The sequence below is a fragment of the Peromyscus maniculatus genome, chromosome 20, assembly GCF_049852395.1.
Source record: "Peromyscus maniculatus bairdii isolate BWxNUB_F1_BW_parent chromosome 20, HU_Pman_BW_mat_3.1, whole genome shotgun sequence".
NCBI classification, from domain to species: Eukaryota; Metazoa; Chordata; class Mammalia; order Rodentia; family Cricetidae; genus Peromyscus; species Peromyscus maniculatus.
The window spans coordinates 70,090,655-70,118,112 of NC_134871.1; the positions used below are offsets into that span (position 1 = coordinate 70,090,655).

At 46.0% G+C, this 27,458-nt stretch overlaps 1 protein-coding gene across 1 annotated transcript; it reads left to right on the top strand.

The window, feature by feature from the left end:
- The first annotated feature begins 283 nt into the window (after positions 1 to 283).
- Tmprss12 (transmembrane serine protease 12) lies at positions 284 to 20,135 on the top strand. Its single transcript, XM_042264553.2, has 5 exons — positions 284 to 485; positions 1,325 to 1,520; positions 4,812 to 5,080; positions 17,521 to 17,663; positions 19,597 to 20,135. The coding sequence occupies exons 1-5, from the start codon at positions 317 to 319 to the stop codon at positions 19,846 to 19,848; spliced, it is 1,029 nt and encodes a 342-aa protein (XP_042120487.2). The 5' UTR covers positions 284 to 316; the 3' UTR covers positions 19,849 to 20,135.
- Positions 20,136 to 27,458: the final 7,323 nt, after the last annotated feature.

Consider the following 27,458-nt stretch of genomic DNA (forward strand, 5'->3'; position numbering starts at 1 on the left):
ACCCCGCACCCCGCATCCCCCCCCACCCCCGGGTCTGCCAGGGCTCTGGGCCCCCACCGGACACATGGTGAGGCCTCCCTTCCCTTTTGTGCCCCCCCCCTCCTCCCTGCCTTTCCATGCTGAGGTGCCGGCTCCGCACCCGCCGCCTTTACCCTCCGCAGCCTCGACCCCCCGCACGCTCTGCTCTGCTCGCCCGTCCTTCCCCGGCTCCACCACGCACGACGCACGCCCGGCCGACCGGCATGCACCGCGCACCGCGCACCGCGCACGCGCCTGAGCCTCGGGCGCCGCCGCCATCTTGGGGCCTGCGGGCGCCATGGCGTCGTGGGCGCTGGGGGCCGCGCTGCTGTGCCTGGGCGGCGCCCTGGTCGGCCCCGAGCTGCTCCCGCCGGCCCACAGGGACGGGCCCGTCCTGGCGCACGGGCAGGCCTCCACGCGAGGGCCCGAGGCCCGGACCCCGGACGAGGACCCGCTCTTCGCGAAGGGCAGTATCCGGGGCCTGGGCGGGCCGGCGTCCTGGGACGGACGCGGGGCTCAGCGGCTTCCTCCCGGGCCGACCCCGAACATTCAGTGCTGGGGCTCAGGGGCCCTGTTAGGGGACCTTTTCCGAACGCAGTCGGGAAGTACTCAGCCGGGGAACCGGCAGGGCGGGCATCGCCGGCGCCTCTTAACCCACGGCAGCTTTTCTTTGTTTTATGCCCCAGACTGAACCGGGAGTTAGTTTATATCCATGCCACCTGCACACCCTTGCCGAGCACACACGCGCACACACACCTCACTATGTAGTCATGTTCTCCCTGTCTGATACTCTTGAATGCTGGGATTACAAGTTCGTACCAACCCTGGGAGCTGGTGGCACACACCTTTAATCCCAGCACTCGGGAGGCAGAGGCAGGCGGATCTCTCAGTTGAAGGCCAGCCTGGTCTCCAAAGGGAGTTCCAAGACAGCCCGGGCTACACAGAGAAACCCTGTCTCCAAAACAAAACAGAAAAAAAAACAAGTGTAGACTGCTGTGCTGCCTGGGTCTCAGGTGCTTGATCATTGTTTCACAAAGCAAAGGACATGGTATTTGGCCAGAGAAACTTATTTTTATGTTCGTGGGCAATAGAGTTATTAATAAATTATGTTGATTTGGTCTCTTCCTAAGTAGTCAAGTATGACACGTTTGTCTTAATTCATTTGCTGTTGGAAATTTCACCCTGCCTCAAATTTGGCTTGCTTTATCCATGTCTAAAGAGAAAAGGATTGTGTCATTGTATTCAGGTGAGGAAGTAACACAAAATGTGAGTGTTTATTCCAAATAATGTGTTGCTTTGTTTTTAGACTGTGGAGTAGCACCGCTTAGGGGTGCATTGGAAGGGTCTCGGATCATAGGAGGCACACAAGCTGCTGTTGGCGCGTGGCCATGGCTAGTTAGCCTGCAGATTCAAGATGGCGATTTACTTGTGCATGTATGTGGTGGTGCCTTAGTGAGAGACAGGTGGGTCCTCACGGCTGCCCACTGCACTAAAGAGTCTAGGTATGTATTCACACCATGCCTCCCATTTTCTTTCCATAGGAAATAGTTTGGAATGGTAGAGTATCAAGGGACTTTAGCTAAGCATTATGTCTACAAGTAGTTATAAATAATTCCTTATATATATGACACTGCATTTGTTGAGAGGAATTCTTTAAATCACACATTGGCAACGTTTTCTGTGGATACTTCATAGGGTTTGCAGGCCATATAGTTTGTTACATTACTTAGTATGAAAGTAACCATACATAAGTGGAGAATACGTAATGACTGTTGCTGCGGTCCTGTAAACCGTACATATAATTATATATGTGTATGCATAAAAACATACAAGACAGGTCATACTTAATCTTTATTATTTGAACTCTGAAAGAGACTCTTGGGTTTCATTTGCATTGAGTCATAACATCCTATTTTCATATGACTTCTGTGACCCAAACGTAATTTCAAAGGCTAACTCCATGCCCAATCCAGTGACTTCTAAGTCACTAACATCCAAGTGACCCTATGGTATAGGACAATTTTGACAGACTTTCCTTAAGAGTGTCTCTCTTTTCCTAAAACACTTTTATGCCTGTAAGTGTTTTATGTGCATGTATGTTTTTGCACCATACATGTTTTGTTGTGTGTCCCTGGTGTCCAAGGAGGCCAGAGAGGGCATCTGATCCCCTGGAACTGGAATTATAGATGGATGTGAGCCAGCATGAGGCTGCTGGAAGCAGAACCCAGCCCCCCTACAAGAGCAGTAACACCCCCAACCCCCTGAGCCATCTCTCTAGCCCAGAGGCATCTCTTCTAAGACACTGGTGAGCTGGAGGTGGGGGAGTACAATGGTGCTGCTGTTGTATTTTTTTCTGCCCTTTCCCCTCTTTCTACTGAATTAATTCCTCACAACACCAGCTTTTCCGTGATCCTTTACAGCCCTTCATTCTCTATACTAATCTTTCATTTTTAGCTCCTATTGCTAGGTAGCTTTCTCATCAACGTGTATGATGAATTATCTGATTCGCACAGCATAGCTCTTCATTCTAGGTGAAGCAATAGTCCCCCAGTTTACTAATGAGCCATCCTTTGGTCAAAGATCCACCCCGTCTGACAGCTGTGGATAAGGGGTTTGGGGCATGTATTGGATCAGGGCACCTAGAGGACAAAGTGGGCAGGTCACTTTTCCTTGTACAAGCATATAGGTATGTCACATATAATCACCAATATATACTTCTAGCAGAGGGAGAGGGCGGCACCTAAGGCCTTACACATGCCAGGTGAGCGCTCCAGTTCTGAGCCACCATCTCCAGCCATGTACGTGACACTGAAAAGAACCTGTGTGGTGGGCAGTATTGTTGTCCATCACAGGGCAGAACCACAGGGCTTCCTGTGATACTGGCTCTCACTCTGGCAGAAATGACCAATGTAGGTGGAGTTTTCCTGTGCCATGGCCACCTCCCAAATAACCAGCATGGAGACTGTTAGTCACAAATGCTCGGCCGATGGCTCAGGCTTGTTACTAGCTAACGCTTACCCTTAACCCACATTTCTTATCAATGCTGTGCCACATGGCTTGCTACCGTTCCTTAATACAGCGTGCCCGTCTTGCTCTCTGTGTCTCCCGGTGCCTCTCCTGACTCCACCCTTCCTCATCCCAGCATCCTCAGTTTGATTGTCCTGCCTAACTTTATCCTGCCTTGCTATAGGCCAATCAGCTTCTTTATTAACCAAAAAGAGTAATACATATTCACAGTATGCAGAAGGATTATTCCACAGCAGACCATTATGACTTAGTTTCTCTCATTTCTCATTTATCTAATTATTTTCTTTTATAATTAGGGCATAATTTCATGTCTCTCAGGATGCCTGTGAGTAGACTGAGGTGGGATCCACCCTAACTGAGGAGGCATTATTCCTTTCTTAAGACTGAATAAAAAGGAGAACGGGAGCTAGGCCACTAGTGTTTAGCTCGCTCTGCTTCCGGTGTATCTGAAGTCCCGCCTTCCTGCCATGACGGACTGTGCCCTGGGTCTGTGAGCCAGAATCAGCCCTTCTGCACTATATGGCTTGTGTTGGAGTGTTCTACCCCAGCAGTGAGGCAGAGTAACTAACAAACATGGTAAAACTCTGTCTCTGAAACAGACAGACCCTTCCTTATGTCAGGCTTCTATTTTCACTTGTTTTCTTTTTTGTTCAGTTTTCTCAATTCTAATGCTAAGACCCAAATGTTTTACTCTAGTATATATTTTTCAGAATTAGGGTTTTGAGAGAGAGCTCAGTGGTTAAAAGCACTGTCTGCTCTTCCAGAGGACCTGGGTTTGATTCCTAGCACCCACATGGCAGCTCACAACTATTTATAACCCCCAATTTCAGGGAATCTGGTTCCCTCTTCTGGCATTCTTTTTTTTTTTCTTTTCTCTTGAGACAGGGTTTCCCTGTGTAGCCCTGGCTGTCCGGGAACTTGTTCTATTCCAGGCTGGCCTTGAACTCAAGAGATCCACTTGCCTCTGCCTCCTACCCCCCAGCTTCTTCTGGCGTTCTTGGGCATCAGGCACATATGTGGTGCCAAACATATATACAGTAAAACATCCATAACACATAAAATAGAAATAAATAAATCTTTAAAAAATTATAAAAGTAGAGGAAATATTTTTCCATGTCCGTATCACACAGCTTCAAGTTTCAAACTTATACCTCATCTTTTAATGATTTTTATTGGCATGTATTAATTATACATAACTTCATGATGACATTTCATTCATGTATATAATGTATTCACTCCTGTGCCCTCTTCTGCCCCGCCCTCCAGCCCCCCACCCCCGTGCCTTGTGTATGCTGAGCCTGGACTGTGTAGAGCTAAACTCCTTGTTTTCCAGTTATTTGGAGGCAAATCCCACATCTAGCACTTCCCTGTCTCCTGAAGACAGCAACTCGTACGAGAGTTCTAAGTTTTTAAAACATTTGGGGTTTACTTTGGTGCTTTGTGTTTCAGGGATTTCATTTTCTTTTCTTTCCAAACAGCTAGCTGTCTCAGAACCATATGTCGAGTAATTCAGGCTTCTGTCTGCTAGTGAGGGACACTGGCCTGCAGCCACACGGTCCTCGTGGTCTGGAATCTGAGTTTCTTGTCCCACTCAGCCTCCTCCTCTCTGCTGCATCATGACATTGGGCTTTTATTTTACACGTCACGTGGAAAAACGCTTAAAACTTTGTTGTCAGTCCAATATAAAAAACCCGAAATCTTGTGGAAAATCAAGGAAAAGAGTTTAAGTGAGCCTGTGTGTAATAAGAACGTCTGCTTCCTTGCAGTGATCCTCTCAAGTGGAGAGCAGTGATCGGAATCAATGACCTCTCCCGGCGCCGCTCCCGCATCAAGAATATCCGAGTAGTAGCCATCATCATCCAACCAGACTTCATTCTGGAAACTTTCGTAAATGATATCGCACTGTTCCGTTTAAGGAAACCTGTGAGGTATAATGACTATATTCAGCCTATTTGTCTACCTTTTGGTATTCTCCAAAAACTGGACCAAAACACAACGTGTTTTATAAGTGGCTGGGGAAGAACCAAAGAAGAAGGTAATTATAGTCTGAATTCAACTGATACACACCCTCCTGATTATTGGCAGAGGGAGGGAATCTTTTTACACATTAATATCCTTGTGTATATCTCTTTCAAGCTATTAATTGATTAGTTGATTGATTGTGCTAGGGATCAAATTTAGTGCTTTGCACGTGCTAGGCAAGCAGTCTATTATTAAGTTTTATTCACCCCATTTTATGTATTTATTTTTACCTTTCTACCCAAAAGCTAAAAAGTTGAGTTTATAAACCATGAAAAAGAACACCTTATTTTTTCTTCCTTATGGGAGAGAGAAGTTTCCTTGCATAAGCCGAAGTATATAGGAACCCTGGTTATAAACACCAAAGATACTTGAAATGCGGATATTAGTGACAGTTTCTGCAGCCCAGGACTCAGAGTTGATGAGAGACCTGGGACAGAAATGCCCACCTTAAACCTGAAGTTTGGGGCTCCCAGGCCTGACTGTTTGCTTTCCTTTTCATGTAATGTCCTATGCAGGATTAGGAAGGAGGCCCTGTCTCTCTCACTAGCTGTTGATCCATAGGCCGGACAGGAAGAACAGAAAAGCTGTCTTTGTAAGAGCAGCAGGCTTCCTGAGTGAGCATGTATGTTCTCGGGTTCCTGCTCCCTCAGTACCTTTTGAAATGCTGCTGCTGCCTTTCTGTCTGGCAGACCAGGAGTGTAAAGTGTACTAGTTCAGTTCCTAATGCTGTGATAAGCCCCACGACCAAAGCAGTGTGGGGAGGAAAGGGGCTGTCCTGGAACTCTTTATGTAGTTCAGGCTGGCTTTGAACTCACAGAAATCCACCTGCCTCTACCTCCCAAGTGCTGGGATTAAAGGTGTGAACCACCATATCTATTTCAGCTATTTCAGTTTGCTTTTTTTTTTGTTTGTTTTTTTGTTTTTGTTTTTGTTTTTGTTTTTCGAGACAGGGTTTCTCTGTGTAGCTTTGAGCCTTTCCTGGAGCTCACTTGGTAGTCCAGGCTGGCCTCGAACTCGCAGAGATCCACCTGGCTCTGCCTCCCGAGTGCTGGGATTAAAGGCGTGCGCTACCACCGCCTGGCTCAGTTTGCTTTCTTATCCGACTCCAGGCCAGTGCTGAACGGTGGCACCATCCACAGTGGGCAGGCCCTCCCACAACAATCAGTAGTCCAGAAAACACCCACAGTCCTCCCCACAGACCATCTGATGCTGGGAGCTCTTTAACTGGGCCTTCTTCTCCCCAGGTGGGTCAGGTCTGTGTACGCTGATGAAACCAACACAGAGACCACGGGTGTTAAGAACAGAGACTTGACCAACATGGCCTCCATGTGCAATCCCAGGAGTCAGGAGTTCGAGGTCCTCCTCAGCTATATGTGGAATTGAACTCAAGGCCAGCCTCGGCTACATGAAATCATGTCTCAACCAGCACCTCCCTGCCCCCATTCTCCCTATCACTCCATCCATGCTCCTTAGAAAGCAGCAGCTAGGACTCAAGTTGAGGTCTTTGTGATTCTCAAGCCTTATTCAGGCTTTAACTAGCACACTGATTTGTTCTTGAGAGCGTCGTAGACCAGTTTGGAGCATATGAAATCAAACACTGAGATTTGTTTTCCATTGCTCATGGGCCCAGCAAGTATGGATTTTTTTTTAATTTATTTTATTTATTTTTTATTTTTTTAAAGACAGGGTCTCATGTAACCCAGATTGGCGTTGAATTCACACTGTTGTCAAAAATGACTTTGAGGCTGGGTGGTGGTGGCAAATGCCTTTAATCCCAGGAGTTGGAAGACGGAGGCAGTTGGATCTCTGAGAGTTCAAGGCTACCTGGACTACATAGCAAGTTCCAGGACAGCCACATCCTTAGTGAGACCCTGTCTCAGAAACAATCACCAAAATAAGATAACCGCGGACCTATACAGATGTGCACCACCATATCTGGTTTTTATTTGTGGTTATTTAGACAGTAAAAAGATAATTTTAGGGAAGACTTTGTAAATTACTGTTTTTCTTGAGCACTGTTGAAGATAAGGAAAGCAACATAGTGTAGGAAAAGAGCAAGCACAACAGAACCATAGTCCTAAATTCCAGCCTTGCCATGTTCTAACTCAAAGAGCGTGGGCATTGGCCTGTTGGCATACATTTTTAATCCCAGCACTTGAAGGGCAGAAGCATATGGATCTCTGTGAGTTCAAGGCCAGACTGGTCTACTTAGCAAGTCCCAGAACAGCCAGGGCTACATAGAGAAACCCTTTCTCAAAAACAAACAAACAAAATTAACCAAAAAAGAAAATGGTCATCCAAATGAATTGTTGACAGTTATTATAAAGCAATAATATAAGAATAGTTGCAGCCAGGCGGTGGTGGCGCACATCTTTAATCCCAGCACTCAGGAAGCAGAAGCAGGCAGATCTCTGAGTTTGAGGCCAGCCTGTTCTATAGAGTAAGTTACACGCACCATCTATGTACTAACCCAGCAATACTCTGAAATGTACTGTAACATGGTGAAGCTTGAGGAGGTCACATTCACACCCCGAGTCACACAGCTAACTACTCCTTCAGCTAACCAACCCATGCCATTGTCTTCCAGTCAGCTTCAGTCCTACCATGTCTATACCTACCCCTCTATAGTGTATGACCCATCACAGAGCCACATAGCTTCATGATTTGCAAGGCATCAGACAGTTCAGATAAAACTGGTGTACCAACACGGCATACCACAAACACACCTGAGTCTTCCCACTGAGGACCACCCAACAGCAAGGATCCATAGGACAGGAATAGAGTATACAGGACAGGCGAGATGGCTCCAGTGGGTACAGGTACATAAGGCTGCCCTCTGACCCCCACCTGCACTGTGGCGTGCACATGCCCCAGCCCACAATAACACGAGGGCTTAGGGACAGAGCGTGGAGTGCAAGGGGAGGAGCCGGGCACAGAGGTGTCGCCGATCTGAGAGTGTTTGACCCCTGACAGGCACCGACTCCAGTGGCTTTATGGTCCTTGGGGGAAACAAAGAGTCCAACTGATGGAGGAAAGAGATGCCCGTAAGCTGGAGCCCATGATTCACAACAACATGGAGTGGCCACAGCCACAGCCCCTTCAGATATGACAAGAAGCTTGGAAGCATCATTACACGTGGTCCTTGGCCTGTGCGTGCTCCTGTAACGCTGTCCTTTGGGCTTTTTTGGCACACCTGTAGTCCACCATGTTGCAGAAGAAAATTTATCCTCAGAGACACTGTAATGACCAGTACTCATCTTATAGCCCTGGAAATTACATGGCCGTGTGAGAGACAATGGGAAAGGCACGGGACAGCAGTAACTTAAAAAAAAGGGACACAGCCAAGTGGTTAAAAGCACTGGCTGGTCTTTCAGAGGACACAGGTTCAAGTTCCAGCACCCATATGGTGGCTCACAACTGTCTGAAATGCCAGGTCCTGAGGAATCTGATGGCTTCTCTGGCCTCCATGGGCACTGTATGCACACGGTGCACAGACATATATGCAGGCAAAACACCCATACGTGTAAAATAGTAATAAAAATAAAATAAACCTAGAATGGAAGAGCAAGCAGGAATGACTTCATTAATATTATAAAGTAGAGCAGATCAAATAAAATTACCAGAATGCTGAGGAATACTGTATCATAATAAAAGGTTCAATCCACCAGAAGCAGCAGCAACTGTAAATACACAGAACCAAAGAGGGAAGGTTTCTCTACAGTGATATGAAGCCCAAGCCGGCCAGTGCTCAGTCCTCCTAGCTCAGCGTCCCATTGTTGAGGTTACAGCTTGTGCCATAGAACTCAGCAGCAGAGTGCAACCCTGTACTAAAAAACTAAACAAGAGCCAGGCAGTGGTGGCACATGCCTTCATTTCTGTGAGTTCAAGACCAGCCTAGTCTATAGAGTGAGTTTCGGGACAGTCAAGACTACACAGAGAAACCCTGTCTCACAAAACCAAAAACAAGAACCAAAACAGAGAAGTGGAGAAAGACAATCCCCACAGCACTATGCGCACAGAGGCTCACTGCAGTTTTATCTGTGGGGTCAGCGAGATGGCTCAGAGGGCAGTGGTGTCTGCCCTCAGGCCTGGCAGTCGAGTCTGATCCCTGGGATCCACTCAGTGGAGGAGAAGACTGACTCCATATGTAAGCACACGTGTGCACATGCGCACACAGTGATGTATTTTGGTTGCGTGTAATCTTGGCAGGAGAGGACATAAAGAGCACCCTGTGTGGTCCTCTGCATTATATATAATATGCAACATGCTTTGGCTACAATCAGCCACAACAATCATTGGGAAATGAGTCGAATGTAATCAAAGAATGATCTATTTGTATTGCAAACCCTAAAATAGTTAGAAAACCTGCCAGGTGGGATGAGGAGGTGACATTTCTTCAGAACTGTGTATGATGACTACCACTCCCTGAATTTGCAGTCTGAATCACACCACGACTTCCAAGACATAGATGCCAGCTGAGTATGGTGCTGTCTGTCCCTAGGTACCAGGTCATGTGCAAGTCATATTTATAAGAATTTCAACTTGAGCTAGGCGGTGGTAGTGCCCGCCTTTAATCCCAGCACTTGGGAGGCAGAAGCAGGTGGCTCTCTATGAGTTTGAGGCCAGCCTGGTCTACAGAGCGAGATCAGGACGAGCACCAAAAACTACACAGAGAAACCATGTCTCAAAAAACAAAAAACAAACAGCAACAACAACAAAAAAAAAGCCAACTTTATCTAAGGCTTCAAAGCACTCTTTATAGAGGTTAATGAAAATGAATTTTTTTTTAATTGTTAAACCTTAGGGAAGTCAGGTGCCAAGAGTGAGGGACATCAGAAAAAGGCCTTAAAGAGTTCAGATATCACAGTCACCAGGAAAGATCCAAGAGATGAGAAAGGAACCCTGGAGAACACAATGCCGGAGCTGAGGGAGAAAGACACTTCAGTGGTGTAGCCGCTGGTCAGGGCCCACAGAAGCAGCACTAATCAACTCCTCAGGTCACAAGAGAAAGAGACATAAAGGCGGACGTGGGGAGAAGTGGGAAGGGATGCGGGGGAAGGAGACAGAACAGGGTGACGGGGTGAATATGATCAAAACATATTACATACATATATGACGTGTCACAATATAGACCGCTATTATGTGATTATGATACATGAAAATAATTTAATTAATAAGCTGGTCAGATGGCTTCTGGTCATGACTGACTCACAGTTGTTCTCTGACCCTGATGTGTGTGCTATGACACACACATGCACACACAAAATAAATGATTGTAATAAAAATTTCATACTAAATAATTTCCATGCCTCCCCCCCCAGAAAAAAAAAAAAAAGAAAAGGAGCAGAGGATGTAGTTCAGTGCACAGTCCTGCTGTTTGATTCACAGGCGGAGGAGGGGAGGGATGGAGAAACAGATCACCAAATACATAAACACTGTTTATAAGGAAACCAGTAGAAATAGTAAATAACAGTCAACCTCCAAGGACTTCCTGGATTATTAATATTTAGATATAGATTATCCAGTAAACATTTTAGTTCTTTGAAGGAATAAAAAAAAAGGTATAATTTAATAGGTGATTAAATGACCAGGCATGCTTCAAAGACAGCCAAATACAATCTTTAAAAATGAAAACTGTAACTGCTGTATTTGGCGCTCACTGGATGAGCACCGTGTCGCGCACAGTTGAAGAAGGAAGGTGTGAGGTGAAAGAAACGACCGAAGGATCTGAGGTCTGCAGAACCGAAGAACGTGAAGAGGCTGAGGGGAGGCAGACTGGATGAACACGGGGCGTGACCCGCACCTGCCATCCAGCACTCAGCCTGAAGACAAGAAGGTAAGAGCCCAAGGCTGGTCTCAGCTGCACAGTCAGGGACCAACCTGAGCTATCTGAGTTCTTGTCTTTAAAAAGGGTGAAGGAGCAGGAATGAAAGACACTTAGAAAGAAACAAATCTAGGCCTGGGAAGATGGCTCTGTGGGTAAGAGCACTAATAGTGCTTGCTGCAAGCATAAGGACCTGAGTTCAGATCCAGCACCCACGTGAAAAGCCTAAGCCAGGGAGAGCGCCACTGAAGAGGATGGCTTCAGCCCCTCCCTGCTTTCAAAAGCCTCTGAATCCAATGGTTTGATCCCCCACATGTGCGCGTGCACACACACACACACACACACACACACACACACACACACACACACACCGCAGATGCCTCTAACCACGGTGCTGCATGAGTCTCAGTGGAGTGAAGAAGAGAGCGTAGAGCAGGGCACCCAGAGCCTACTCTGGCCACCAGACGGACGTGTGCACTGCCCAGTCCTGACTCTGGCTTTTGGTTGTTTTTGTTTTGTTTTGTTTTTGTTTTGTTTTGAGATAGGGTTTCTCTGTGTAGCTTTGTGCCTTTCCTGGAACTCACTCTGTAGACCAGGCTGGCCTTGAACTCACAGAGATCCGCCTGGCTCTGCCTCCCGAGTGCTGGGATTAAAGGTATGAGCCACCACCGCCCAGTGGCTTTTGTTTTTTATGGTTTTTAGAGTAAATGAAAAAAATTGTGAAAATTTAAAATGTGTGCTCTTAGATGACTCGGGAGGTCAAGAGCACTGGCTGCTCTTGCAAAGGACCTGGTTCAGTTCTCAGACCTCACGTGTTGGTTCACAACCGAGTTCCAGGGGATCCATTGTCCCTCTTCTGACCTCCACAGGCACCAGGCACACATGTTTGCACATTCATATATAGTGATATTTTATTTGTACTGAAATGCGATTTGTATGTTAATAAATAAAGTTGCCTGGGGGTCAGAGCTATTAGCAAACCATAGTGAAACCTGGGTGGTGGTGGTGCAAGCCTTTAATCCCAGCACTTGGTAGGCAGAGCTAGGTAGATCTCTGTGTGGTCAAGGATACAGCCAACATTGGAGACACACGCCTTTAATCTCAATACCAACCATAGAAGACTTGGAGGTCTGTACAGACAGGCAGTGATGAGGCGGTCATGTGGTTGGGTTTACAACCAATGAGAAGGCAGAACAGAAAGTCTTTATAAAGACAAACACACAGGAAGTAGGTCTCTTTCAGAGAGGTAGGACCACCACAAGAGGAAGGGTAAGGTTTTTAGCTCTTAGCTCTGACTTCTTGGCTTTCTTCTTTGCATTGGCTCTGTGTTTCTTATTGAATAAGACGGTTACTTCTACATTCGTACATACATAAAGGCAAACATCCATACACATAAAAATAAGCCCTTAACTGTGCAACATTTATTGGCCTCCTGAAATTCATTTATCCCCCTTTGAAGATACCTTAAAATTTATGAGCCTGAATGTAGCCATTATGAGACCATTAGTTATGCTCCTTGTGAGCTGCCTGTTTTTTCTTGATGGTTCTTAGTTGTTCCTTTGCAGAGCTACTAGCTTAAGTCATGCTGGGATCAAGAAAAATGGGCCTTGGTGGTTCATGTTCCTGGAGTTGTATCCATGCCATTGGATGCCCACATGCTCCAGAAGAGAATTTGATATTGCTGCTGCTGTCGTTGCTGTTATAGCAGTGGTGGCCACCACTGCTACTGTTTCTGGGATTACCATTTCATAATTGGTTACTACAGCTAGCACAGTGGAGACCCTGGCAGCAAAAGTAGCTACTACAGTTAGTTAATTTTTCATTCTATTGGGCATGATAACTTTAATTCAGTAGTTATATACAGTTCGATTGGCTTTGAAAATTATAAATTTATAAACTCAAGATCCATTTGCTTTTGGGATACCATCTTACAAGGACTCCAATTTGCAATAAGGCTCGTTAAGAAAGGGAATGGCTCAGTTGCCTTTAGCCTACTGGCTATGGGTGGGTTAGAACTTTTGTTGTTCTTTTCTATGTCAAACACACAGATTGCAAGCCCAGTGCCACTTTGAGATCTTTGGCAGCAGTTAACTCTGCAGCTCACACATGATTGAGCCTGTATGATAATGAGTATTCAGAGACAGGTAATGTCTGGGGGGTGCTCACCAACCTAAGACAGAGCGCCTGTGTGGCCTGGGCAGGCATCTCCATGACAGGTAAGGTGACCTGCTGACGTCCCACGCAACCTAAGACAGAAGCTCATTTTCTAGTCAAAGGGGGACCTGTAGGGTCCTGGTCCCCGTTTGGGTAATTGTTGCCTTGCTTGCTGACCTTGACCTTGATATCCTTCCTATGCTAATTCCCTGCTGGGTTCCACCCTCCTGAATACTTAAGGGAAGTTCCTTATCTGTGTATCCTGCATAATGGGCGTTAACAGCTTAGATGCAAGATTGTAAAACATCGGTACTGAACTTCTGCCCTCCAGGGTTCTCCCATTGTGCTGTAAGCCTGTATTTAAGACCTCCTCCCTACTTCAATAGATGGCATTCAGCAAAAAAATAAAAATAAAAAAATAAATAAATAATAAAAAGCCCTTAAAATGCATGCTCTTCAAAAGACACATCTAAGAGAATGGAAAAGATAAGCTTTCAACTAAGAGAGAAAAACATTTGATACAGAAGTTCTGTGAGAGCTATAAAGAATTTGTATAACTGATCCAGGCAGTGGTCGCACATACCTTTAATCTCAGTACTTGGGAGTCAGGAGTAGGCAGATCTCTGAGTTCGAGGCCAGCTTGGTCTACAGAGAGAGTTCCAGGACAGCCAGGGCTACACAGAGAAACCCTGTCTTGAAAAACAACAAAATAAAAAAAACCCAAACTTGTATAACTCGGTACTGACTAAGTTGTGAATTCGCTGACAATTTTAAAAAGATACCTCATCAAAGTAGACGCACAGGTGGCCAATACTAGGTAGAAAGATGTTGACATCACTGATACCACAGTGAGAAGTCACCACACATCTAGTCTCGACCCAAAAGATGGACAGTAACAGGCTAGAGAGATAGCTTAGTGATTAAGAGCACTGGCTGCTCTTCCAGAGGTCCTGATTTCAATTCCCAGCAACCACATGGTGGCTCACAACCATCTGTAATGAGATCTGGTGCCCTCTTCTGGCCTGCAGACAGAACATTGTATACATAATAAATAAATACATCTTTAAAAAAAAAAAAAAGATGGGCAATATCAAGTCCTGGAAAGGATCTGGAGAAACTGGACACTTCCACATTGCTGAGGCAAGGTGGGGGTGTAAAATGGTGAAAGTATGTAAGCAGTTTCTTCTTGTTTGTGAAATAAGAGTCTCCCAGACCAGACTGACTTCCAACTCCTGTTATCAAATCCCCCTGCCTCAGCTTCTCAAGTACTAGGATTACAGAAGTGTGCCATCACATCTAGCTTTGTCAGTTTCTTCAAAATTTTACCATGTACCTACCATGTTGAACACAGCTACTGTTAGGCATCTATCGGACAAGAAACTGCCACAGGAATTCTCATCACTGTGTCCTTAACAAACCCCAAACTGGAGACAACTAAATGCCCAGCAAATAACGATGTGCTGTATAATCCACTGAATGAGTACTCTTCCACAATAAAGTCACAGGTTTTTTAATTATATACACTAAGGCAGCCTCTACTCCATCGGCACAGTATGGGGTGTGGCTCAGTCGGACTGTTTGCACACACAAAGCCCAGGGTCCAAACGCTAGCCCTGAATAAACTGTGTGTGAGGATGCAGGCTTGTGGACCTAGTGCTGGAGAGGTAGAACCAGCAGGATCAGAAGTTCAAGATTACCCTTGGCTACAGACCAGGTCAGAGTGGAATGCAAGAGACCCTGCTTCAAAGAACCAAACAAATGGAAACCAGGCATTTGCAGGCTCTTTTCTCAGCTCATTAGGCCACGCCTGTTTGTGGACCACCTTTTTCTAATGAGCTGTCTGTCTGGTCCATGCCTAATTTAACAAGCATGAACTTTCTTCTACCCCTCCTGCTGCTGCTACCTGGATTTTAGCTGTTATGATTTTTCTCTTAAATTCTAATAAAATTCTCCCTGGGCATGCTTTTGATAAAAAACGAAGACCAAGGTTGGAGAGACAGACAGCTCAGTGTTTAAGAGCACTGGCTGTTCTTCCAGAGGTCCTGGGTTTGGTTCCCGGAGTCCATATGGTGGCTCACAGCTGTAACTCTAATTTGAAGAATCTAACCCCTCCTCTGGCCTCCTCAGGTAGTACATGCACATGGTATACATATACATGTAGGCAAAAATCCATACACATAAAAAATAAAAATCATTTAAAAGTTTTTAAAAAATCATTGGAATGAACAGAGTTCAGTAAAATGACCAGGTATGAGAGCAATATATATAATATATATATATATATATATATATATATATATATATATATGTATGTTTCAGTACTAGCAAAAACGAAGAGAATTTAATTTTAAAAGTCAGGGGTTGGGAATGTATCTCAGTGAGAGAGCATGTCCTGGACTACCTCCCTACCACTACAAAAAATGAATATGTAAATAAAGTTAATTCAGCGCCACACATGGCTTGATGATAGTGAAATGCTGGAAAATGAGCATCAAGGAGGGCGGAAGAAGTTGGGGTCCTGCTGCCCCGCTGCCGGGACTGTGCAGTGGGGGGCTGCTTTGGAACACCGTGATCCAACTTCAGCATGCCCACTGGAAGGGAATGAGCATGGGCGTCCACTCAAGAACCCGTCCATAAACATTTATAGCAGCTCTAGAAGAGGAAGAAGACGGGAGACACCAGAGGCTCAACAACTCAGGACCAAGTCAACCAAACGCAGTGTGGCCATTGATTTTATGTGGGTTTTGAGACAGAGTCTCACAGTATAGTTCCGGAACTTTCTCTGTCAACCAGACAAGCCTTGAACTCAGATCTGCCTGCCTCTGCCTCCCAAATGCTGGGATTATGTGCATTTATTTCTATACCCTGCATTTATTTCCTTTTTTTTTTTAAGGGCATGCACCAACATGCCCAGCTTTTCATTATTTTTATTTTATTTTATTGTTGTTTTGAGACAGGGTCTCTCTACATAGCCCTGGCTGTTCTAGAACTTACCATGCAGACCAGGCTGACTTGCAATTTACAGAGGTTTGCCTGCCTCTGCCTCCTGAGTACCAGGATTAAAGTATGTGCCACTGTATCCAGCATTCATTTATCTTATTTTTAATTGTGTGCGTGTGCATGCGTGCGTGCGTGCGTGCGTGCGTGCGTGCGTGTGTGTGTGTGTGTGTGTGTGTGTCTATGGTTGCTGTGGGATGGTCTTTCTGTACCTGTAAATATGTGTTGCTCTCATTGGTTGATAAATAAAGCTGTTTTGGCCAGTAGCCAGGCAGAATAAGGTTAGGCAGGTACACTCAAACTGAAGACAGAGATGAAGAAGGGCAGAGTTGAGCAGATGTGAGCCAGCTGCCTGAGAAACAACATACCAGAGAACTGGTAAGCCACGGACCACGTGGCAATAAATAGATTGGTAGAAATGGGTTAATTTAATGTAAGAGCTGGCTAGTAATAAGCCTGGGCCATCGGTCAAACATTTCTAATCAATACAAGCCTCTTAGTGATTATTTGGAAACGGCTTCGGGAAGGGCAGGACAGAGAAAAGCCTCTGTTACATGTGGTGGGTGTGTGCATGTGTGTGCAGTGTACTGGAGACCAAAAGAGAGTGTCAAGTCCCCAGAGCTGGCATTACAGGAGCTTGGGAGTCACCTGAAATGGGCATGGGAATCAAACTCAGGTCTTCTGCAAGAGCAGGAAGTGCTCTTAACCCCTGAGCCATCTCTCCAACCGTATTTTTTTTTTAAATAATTTCAGGTAATGTAATGTTTTTGAACTACACAGAGGGATGAGGTACTGGCCCGTAATCAACATTATCCTAAATGAAATAAGCTAGAGAAAAGATGCAGTGTGGTCTATAGCTCCATTTATGTAATGAAAGGCCTTAGGTGGGCAAGCCCTAGACAAAGCAGAGGAGCGGCTGTGAGCACCCAGGGCATCGGGGAAACACTGACTCGGTGGCACTGAGAGAACCTTTTAGGTACCTGTTCACTCCGTTCCTTTAGTGAGGAATCCAGTGAGGTCTCATTAAAGCTCATACTTTAATTTTTCACATCTTACTTTCTAAGACAAGATCTCCTGTAGCCCAGGTTGGCCTTAAAATCACTGTAGCTGAGGATGACTTTGAACTTATGATCCTGCTTCTCCCTCCTGCATGCTGGGATCACAGGCATGCGTCACTACTCATGGCTTACGTAATGTTGGGGATCAAACCTGGGCTTTGTGCCTGCTTGGCAAGACTCTACCAAGTGAGCTACACACCACTGGCCGCTGTTTTATTTATTTTTTGAGTCTGAGTCTCATTCAGTGGCCCAGACTAGCTTTGAGCCAACAGTAATCCTCCTGCCTCAGCATCCAGAGTGCTAAAATTACATGTGTGAATCACCACACTTGGACAACATGCCGAGATTTAGATCACTGTAAAAATGCCTGCAGTTATGAAGACATAACTCACAGAGCTTTGTTTACCCTGCTGCTGACAGGCAGTCCCACCAGCATCCTGCAAGAGGCAAGAGTGCACTTCATTTCTCGAGAGGTCTGCAACTCTGAGCAGAGCTACGGAGGAGTGATTCCTAACACTTCGTTCTGTGCAGGTCACGAAAACGGGACCTTTGACACGTGCAGGGTAAGACCAAACACTTACCCTCTGAGAGGTCTTCTAAGGCCTGGAGGTACCTGAACAGAGGCCTTAATTGTCAGGCTAATGCAAAATTCTTTTCTTTTTCTCCTACTTCAACAGTCTAAACCTTGGATCGGATTTCCTGGTTCTAATCTCTACCAGGCTCAAACATAGGCAAGATCTGCCTTGAATCTGCCCTCTTCCTGGTCCTCCTCAGGGTTTTAAAATTTTGTCTTATGTGTCTCAGTGTCTTGCCTGAATATGTGTATGTGTGTGTGTGTGTGTGTGTGTGTGTGTGTGTGTGTGTGTGTGTGTGTGTGTATGTGTGTACTGTGTATCCCTAGTGCCTGAGGAGGCCAGAAGAGGGCATCAGATCCCCTACAACTGGAGTTACAGATGGTTGTGAGCTGCCATGTGGGTGCTGGGAATTGAACCCGGGTCCTCTGGAAGAGTAGACAGTGTTCTTAACCACTGAGCCATCTCTGCAGTCTCTAACCACTGAGCCATCTCTGCAGTCTCCTTTTCCTTGCTTTCTTATTGTCACCCAGAACTGCAGTGCACCCACTGACAGTCTCTAACCCAGTGGATTTTTTTAGAAGTGGGCAACCATCACCTCAAGTCCAACTTTAGGACTTTTGTGTCATCACTAAAAGAAACCTTACCCGTTAAGAATCACGTGTCAGGGCTGGAGACATGGCTCAGCGGAGTGTTTGCTGTGCAAGAGAAGGATCAGAGGTCAGGTCCTCAGAACCCACAAAAATAGCAGGACATGTTACATGCCTGTAATTCCAGTGCTCCTACAAGGAGATGGGAAACAGAGACTGGGGAATCCCCAGAAGCCTGCAGGCCTTGTAGGCAGCAGGAAAAGAAGAGACCCTACCTCAGGCCGGGGGAAAGACGGAGCTCAAGTTGTCTTCTGACATTTGCACATTTGCCATGGCATTTGAAGAAATCACATGACATTGACCTCTGACCTCCACACATATATGTGCTTGCACACACCATACATAGACACACATACAAAAAGAAAAGAACTCACACCTCATCCTCCCACCCATCCACATCTACACACAGGCAGTTGTGAATCTGTAGGACTAGCATCCTGCCATCTCTGGAATGGGTCAACACGTGGTCTTTTGTGACTGGCTCTTCCACATTCATGTTCCCGGGGTTTGCCCAGATGGAGAACACATTTGCACTGACTGGTCGTTTGTCTTGTTGCATCCACACAGTATCTGAGGCTACTGAAGGAAGACTGTTTTGGCTGACCGCCAAGGGGACACCTGGTCACCTTGTGACTGCAGTCGGGAAGGACTCAGCTGGCTTGGCTTTGCCTCTGTACTCAGCCAGGCAGCAAACACCCTTGTCACGTGCTGAATGCATGTCCCTGTGTCCGCTGTTACCGCTTCCATGTTGTCTGGTCATTGTTGCTTTATGCTGGAGATCAAACCCAGGGCCTTGTGCATGTTAGGCAGTGTTACTGAACTATACTTCTGACCTTATTTCTCATTTGTCGTTTTTGGCTTGTTTTTGAGACAGGATCTCACAGTGTAGCTTTGGCTGGCCTAGAACTCAGAGATCTGCCTGATCTGCCTCCTGAGTGCTGGGATTAAAGGCGTGCAACCCCTACATCTAGCTGTTTTTGTGAAGGATAGTATTTGGACCACAGGTTTCCAATGTTTATGAAATCTGATTCCCTTCTTGCCTTTCTTTCCTGGCTGTTTCTCTTTCCGTGTTGGAAACGGGGCCCCCACCTCTCTGCATTTCCTTCCCTGCACTTCGTCCTGATAGGAAGTGTAGTGAGCTACTGCCTGAAAGAAAACCAGGACACCAGTGTTGCCCCTGAGTAGAAGGAGAAGGGATATTCACAGAAACAGGTGTAGTGGGACTACGTTGTCTCGGCATAATAAACGATAAACCCATCTTGGATTTTTAACAGGGGGACAGCGGTGGACCACTCATGTGCTATCTACCAGAACATAAAAGATACTTTGTGATGGGAATCACCAGCTACGGGCATGGCTGTGGACGCAAACATTTTCCCGGTGTCTATAGCAACCCGGCCTTCTTCCAGCAGTGGCTCACAGATTATTTCTTACAGGGAAGTGCTAAACCAGTGTTTAATAAGGACATGGTGCTGGGCCAGGTCCTCCTGGCCTTAGGCTCTCTGACCCTTCTAGGAGTGACATAAAGAGCCGTGAAGGCCGCCACCGTCCTTCTCCCTGCTGTGTTCTACACGAGAAGATCCTTCTTCGTGGCTCACGTTAGTGTTCTTACGTCAACACTGTTTTTTGAACAAAAAGGATTGTGACAGAGACAGTTGTGAATTTTGGTGCCAAATCACGTGCCTCCGTCAATGCTGATTGTTTTGCTGTTTAATTATAATTCTGTGTTTGGGACACTCTTAGAGTTTGTATAAAGTATCAGTTCACTGTGTATTTAATCTGTATAAATACCAATAAACAGTTCATATTTTAACGGAGAAGTTTTTGTTAAACTAATCAAAACGCATTTTCAGTTGGATTTTCTTTGACTTCCTTATCAGTTTGGGTGTGGTGGCAGAGAGTGACCCATCAGAGCCTGACACTTGACTCCGCTGTTCTGGCCGGGTTGAAGCAGATGTGAGGAGGAGGAGGAGGGGGAGGAGGAGGAGGAGGAGGAGGAGGAGGAGGAGGGGGAGGAGGGGGAGGAGGAGGAGGGGGAGGAGGAGGAGGAGGAGGAGGAGGAGGGGGAGGAGGAGGAGGAGGAGGAGGAGGAGGGGGAGGAGGGGGAGGAGGAGGGGGAGGAGGAGGAGGGGGAGGAGGAGGAGGAGGAGGAGGAGGAGGAGGAGGAGGAGGAGGAGGGGGAGGAGGAGGAGGAGGAGGAGGAGGAGGGGGAGGAGGAGGAGGGGGAGGAGGAGGGGGAGGAGGAGGGGGAGGAGGAGGAGGAGGGGGAGGAGGAGGAGGAGGAGGAGGAGGAGGAGGAGGAGAGAGGCTAAGCGAGCTGCTCCCTCGTGACAGCCCAGAGCAGACGGGGTGAAGGCAATGTAGTCACGAAGTACAGACATCTAAAACTCATTTCGTGTGTATTTTGAGATGAAGGGTCACTATGTAGCCCAGGCTAGCCTCAAGTTTAAGATTCTCCTGCCTCAGCCTCCTGAGTTCAAGGATTACAGGTATGAGCTACTGTTAAATATTTATAAAATACATAGAAATAGAAAGAAAAATTTCCATAGCCCTATTTAGGATGGCTACTATGAAATCCTATTGTTCATTTATTTTAATTATTTTATGCCAGCTTTTCTGAAAGCTTTCCAATTATACAATCATTAGAAAAAACATTACCATAATTTTCCATAGGATAATTTACTTTTTCTCCTTCATACTAACATCCTGTTCTCAGATTCTCTTTCTACACACACACACACACACACACACACACACACACACACACACACGCAAATGCACACAAACACTGTCTATTTAAACAAATGACTAAATGCCTCCCAAACTTGGGAAGTAAAATAGCTGTCCAGAATCATGAAACCCATAGGTCCCCGAAAAGTTGAACCCAAAGGACACCAAGACATATTATAATGAAATTGTCTAAAGTCAAAGAAAAAGCTTAAAAAAAATAGAAGGGGAAAAACTCTGTTAGACTATGGGCACGTTCCTTGGCAGCCATCTTGAAGGAAAGAATGGAGCATTCTGAAAATCTTGGAGAAGAAAACCAAACCGTAACAACACGAGAAACACAGCATCCCTAGACCCAGCAGAGCAGAGCTTTTGAACACAGGGCTAGATAGCAGGTCAGTGGGAAACTGTTTACTTAGCATGTGTGGCCCTGGGTCCAGTCTCCACCACCCAAGAGGAGGAGGAGAGGGAAGGGGAGGAGAGGAGAGGAGAGGGGAAGGTGGGGGGAAGGAGAAGAGAAAAAGAAGTACAGACAAAATATGGACCTTTCAAATGAACACAAGCTGAGTGAGCTCACCACCATCCTTGCCTTATGAGACACGCTGTAAGCAATTCAAGCCACAGGGCTCTTACTACATGGTGTATCACACACAAACCAAGGCATCATGAATATTAATATCAAGCAGATTTCCTACAATGAATGAACCAGAACACAGTACTGGAAGGAAAACCAGACACTTCCCCCAAATCTGGAAATTAAGCAACATGTTCATTAGTAACTGTGGTGGTTTGGGAGGGGCACTATTCGGAGGTGCGGCTTTGTTGGAGGGTGTGTGTCACTGTGGGGTGGGCTTTGAGGTCTCATATGTGCTCAAGCCACACCCAGTGTGGACACAGTCCACTTCCTGCTACCTGTGATCTAAATGTAGAACTCTCCGCTCCTTCCCAGCACCAAGTCGGCCTGTCATGAGGTCTCTTCACAGCAATCGAAACCCTAACTAAGACAGTGACCTCTGAGTCAAAGGTAATGATCTAAAGAGCAGAGAAGGCTCAGCTCCCTCAGAAAACTGCCGTTCAGTTCTTCACCCACACCAGGCAGCTTATGCTTGCAACGCGATTCCAGGAGACCCAACACCTCCTCCTGTCTCCACAGACATGCATGCATGCACACACACATATAAAACCATCTTCAAAACAAGAACTCAAAAAAAATATTGGGGGGGGGGGCGGCTATGGAGATAGCTTAGCTGGTGGAGGACTAATGCCCTCTTCTGGCCTCCCTGGGAACATGCACACATGTGAAGTTGCATTTTTTTTAAAATCTTCAAAAAAAAAACTTTTAAAAAACTATCTTCAGAAGAAATTGAAGAAGATATCAGAAAATGGAAGATAGGATTAACATAGTAAAAATGGCAATCTTACCAAAAGCAATCTACAGATTCAATGCAATCCCCATCAAAATCCCAACACAATTCTTCACAGACTTGGAAAGAAAAATACTCAACTTTATATGGAAAAACAAAAGACCCAGGATAGCTAAAAGAATCCTATACGATAAAGCAACCCTTGGAGGCATCACCATCCCTGATCTCAAACTCTACTATAGAGCTATAGTAATAAAAACAGCTTGGTACTGGTATAAAAACCGACATACGGACCAATGGAATCGAATTGAAGACCCTGACATTAATCCATGCACATATGAACACCTGGTTTTTGACAAAGGAGCCAAAACTATACAATGGAACAAAGAAAGTATCTTCAACAAATGGTGCTGGCATAACTGGATGTCAATATGTAAAAGATTACAAATAGATCCATATCTGTCACCATGCACAAAACTCAAGTCCAAGTGGATCAAAGACCTAAACATAAATCCAGTTACACTAAACTTAATAGAAAAGAAAATAGGAAGCACTCTTGAACGCATTGGCACTGGAGGCCATTTCCTAAATAAGACACCAACAGCACAGACCCTGAGCACAACAATTAATAAATGGGACCTCTCGAAACTGAGAAGCTTTTGCAGGGCAAAAGACACAGTCAATAAGACAAAAAGACAGCCAACAGATTGGGAAAAGATCTTCACCAACCCCACATCTGACAGAGGATTGATCTCCACAATATATAAAGAACTCAAGAAACTAGACATCAAAGTACTGAACAGTCCAATTAAAAAATGGGCTAAAGAGCTAAACAGAGAATTCACAAAACAAGAACTACAAATGGCTGAAAGACATTTAAAGAAATGCTCAACATCCTTAATCATCAGAGAAATGCAAATCAAAACGACTCTGAGATACCACCTTACACCTGTCAGAATGGCTACGATCAAAAACACCAATGACAACCAATGTTGGAGAGGATGTGGAGCAAAGGGAACACTCCTCCACTGTTGGTGGGAATGTAAACTTGTACAACCTCTGTGGAAATCAGTATGGTGATTTCTCAGAAAATTAGGAATGGAACTACATCAAGACCCAGCCATCCCACTCTTGGGCATATACCCAAGGAATGCTGATTCATACCATAAAGATACATGCTCAGCTATGTTCATAGCAGCACTATTTGTAATAGCCAGAACCTGGAAACAACCTAGATGCCCATCAACTGAAGAATGGATGAAAAAAATGTGGTACATATACACAATGGAGTACTACTCAGCAGAGAAAAACAATGAAAGCATGAAATTTGCAGGCAAATGGATGGAACTAGAAAAAATCATCCTGAGTGAGGTAACCCAAACCCAGAAAGACAGTTATGGTATGTACTCACTCACTGGTGGATTCTAGATATAAAATAAAGAACAATCAGACCACAACCCATAGAACCATAGAGGCTATATATATAGCATGGAGGTCCCTAGGATGACTGTGGCATATAATAAATTTCAGTTTTACTCAATTATTAAAAAAAATAGCCAAATGAATGGAAACACATGAACTATGAACCAAAGGCTGAGGGGCCTCCAGCTGGATCAGGCCCTCTGAATAGGTGAGACAGTTGATTGGCTTGATCAGTTTGGGAGGCAACTAGGCAGTGGGACCAAGTCCTGTGCTCATTGCATGAGTTGGCTGTTTGAAACCTGGAACTTATGCAGGGACACTTGGCTCAGTCTGGGAGGAAGGGACTGGACCTCCCTGGACTGAGTCTACCAAGTTGATCACAGTCCTCGGGGGAGGACTTGTCCTGGAGGAGGTGGGAATGGAGGGTGGGCTGGGGGTAAGGGGAGGGGGTGGGAGGGGAGAGAATAGGGGAACCCGTGGCTGATATGTAGAACTGAATGGTATTGTAGCCTGGGCTACAGAGTGAGATCCAGGACAGCCAGGGCTACACAGAGAAACCCTGTCTCAAAAACAAAGGTGGTGGGAGCTGGCGGGGTGGATCATGGGTCAGAGCATTTGTTGCACAAGCTGGACAACCCGAGTCCAGTCCCTTCTCCCACAGTGGAAGGAGAGTGCCGACTCCCACGCTGGATGGCTCACAGCCACCTGTAACTCCATCTCGGAGGACCTGACACCCTCCTCTGGATTCCTCGGGCGCCCACACATGCATTATATAACAGTCACACAAACACATACATATAAATAAAAATGTGAAGTTTTAAAAAAGTATTAAAATAGCGATGAATCATGCTTAAGATCTGTACATAAATGGCTTTCCCCTTTCCCAGCTATAAAATGCAGTTTATAGGACTCTCCCAAGAAACTTGATCTTCAGTGAAAAAAAAACAAAAAACAAAAAACCCAACCCAGCCTTTGCCTTAAGCCCTTTGTACAACCCTTTTGACTCCTGGTTTTATTTATTCATTGGCTTTTTAAGAGTTAGCTACCAGCCAGTTGTGGTGGCACACACCTCTAATCCCAGCACTGGGAGGCAGAGGTGGCTCTGTGTGTGTTTGAGGCCAGCCTGGTCTAAGTTCCAGGACAGCCAGGGCTACACAGTTAGACTTCCTTCCCACTTCTCAAAACAAAACAAGACAAAGCTTAGTAACCAGCATCTCTAGCTCCTCCTGTAAGGTTTTTGTTTGTTTGTTTGGGTTTTTTGTTTTGTTTTGTTTTTTGAGACAGGGTTTCTCTGTATAGCCTTGTATACCAGGCTGGCCTTGAACTCACAGAGATCCGCCTGCCTCTGCCTCCTGAGTGCTGGGATTAAAGGAGCAAGCCACCACTACCACCACCAGGCTTCTCCTGTGGTTTTATCTTATCAGGCTATGTGGTGAGAATGGAATGGAATGGCCCCCATAGGCTCATATGGTCCCTGTTTGGTGGAACTGTTTGGGAAGGATTAGGAGATGTAGCCTTGTTGGAGGAGGTGTGTCACTGGGGGTGGTCTTTGAGGTTTCAAAATTCCACACCATTACCAGTTAGCGCCGCGCCCCCCCCCCCTTGTGCTTGTGGATCAGATCCAAGCTCTCGGCTACTGCTCCATGTCTGCCTCCATGCTCTATGCCACAATGATGGACTCACCCTCTGGAAATGTAAATAAATAAGCCCTAATAAATTCTTCCTTCTATGAGTGGCTCTGGTCATGGTGTCTTACCACAGCAATAAAAAGTAAGACAGATTTCTTTCCATGACACCCCAGAGTCATCTATAAAAAAGAGGAAAGGAAGAAAAAGAAAAAAAACAAAACACAGTTACTTAGCAACCCTTGAGAGGTGGCATTCAGTCTACCCCAATGGCATGAGTGGCAGCCTCTAAGGCACTCAAGTTTGGCTCTCCATGGACCCACCTTTGTTCTTTTCTTGAGCCTTTTTCTATTAATAATCTCCCTCCACATCCACCCCCTGGTTGAAATCTATCTAAAAATCTGTAGCTCAGTTGGGAGAGCGCTTGCCTCCTGGGTTTGACACTCAGCCTGTGTAAAGCTAGCCTGGTGACGGGGTCTGCAACCCAGCCACTCACGGGTGGAGGCAGGAAGATGGAGTCCAAGCTCGTCCTTAGCTATATAATGAAGCCCGAGATCAGCCTGGGCTACATGAGACCCTGTCTCAAAAACAAAACAATCCACTTAGGGGCAGAACAGTGAGATGGCTTCGCAGATAAAAGGCGCTGGCTGCCAATCCTGAGAGCTCGGAGTCCTGACTCCCAAAAGTTGCCCCCTGACCTTACACAAGCACTGTGTCTGGGTGTTCGAATGCTTGGTCCCCATTTGCTGTCTCTTTAGGGAGGATTAGAAGGTGCGACCTTAATCTCAGGAGGTGGAAGTTGGCAGATCTGTCAGTTTCCGGCCAGTCTAATCTACTGAATTCTGGGACAGCCAAGGCTACCTAGTGAGCCCATGCTGGGGGAAAGAAAGAAGTGTGGCTTCACCGAAGGAAGTATGTCACTAGGGGTGGGCCCTGAGGTTTCAACACATTCCCACCATTTCTAGGGGCTCTCTGCGTCATACTTGTGGTTTGAGGTGTGAGTTCTCAGCTGTTCTGCTGCCCTGACGCCTCCCTCTCACCGGGCTCTCGCTCACCCCGCATGGACGCTACCCCTCTGGAACTGTGAGCCCAATTAAATGCTTTCTTTATAAGTTGCTTTGGTCATGGTGGTTTATCACAGCAGTAGAAAACACACACAATTGTGGTATGTGTTGGTGTGTACTCAAAGGCACACACACACATACACACACGTAGAAAAGGGGGTTTTGTTGTTTAGACAGGGTCTCTCACTGGGTATTCTTGGCTGGCATGAAACTCACTATGTAGACCAGACTGCCTTAAACTCAAGATCCCCCTGCCTCTGCCTCTGCTGGGGTTAAAGGTGGCACCATCAGGTCCAGCCTCATAATAGTTTAATTTTTCATAGCTCCAGATTGGAAATAATCCAATCATTAACCAAGTGATGAGACAAACACATGTAGGCTATGACACATAGTGAAGCAATAAAATGGCCCCTGAATCCATCACCTGCTTAAAAAAAGTGTGGCTGGCCCAGCTTGTAAAAGCAGTGGCAGTGTACCCAGTGACCTGGGCAAACAGGGTGGTGTGCAGCCACAGTTCCAGCACTCCTAGGTGACGTGGAAGGCAGACAGAACTGTCTAGAAGCTGGTGGGCTGGCTGGCCGGGGGTGTTCAGTGCAGCTGCAGAAATGAGAGACCTTCCCTCAGCAAGGTGGAAGGGGAACTCACTGATGAAACTTGTCCTTCTGTGTGGGTGCTTGATATGTGCGCGCGCGCGCGCGCGCGCGCGCGTGCATACACACACACACACACACAAAGCTGGGCAGTGGTGGCGCACGCCTTTAATCCCAGCATTTGCAGGGCAGAGGCAGTTGGATCTCTGAATTCCAGGCCAGCCTGGGCTGCAGAGTAAATTTCAGAACAGGTAGAGCTACACAGAGAAATCCTGTCTTGAAAAACCAAATAAATAAAAATTTATAATTGAAAAAAATGACTGCATCTGCTCCAGCACACATGT

What these genes read in the sequence shown, in the direction of transcription:
- Tmprss12 (XM_042264553.2), top strand. Translation starts at nt 317, where the DNA reads ATGGCGTCGTGGGCGCTGGGGGCCGCGCTGCTGTGCCTGGGCGGCGCC. An exon ending in CACTGCACTAAAGAGTCTAG is followed by an intron (nt 1,521 to 4,811) that starts GTATGTATTCAC and finishes GCTTCCTTGCAG; the next exon opens with TGATCCTCTCAAGTGGAGAG. An exon ending in GGGAAGAACCAAAGAAGAAG is followed by an intron (nt 5,081 to 17,520) that starts GTAATTATAGTC and finishes TGCTGCTGACAG; the next exon opens with GCAGTCCCACCAGCATCCTG.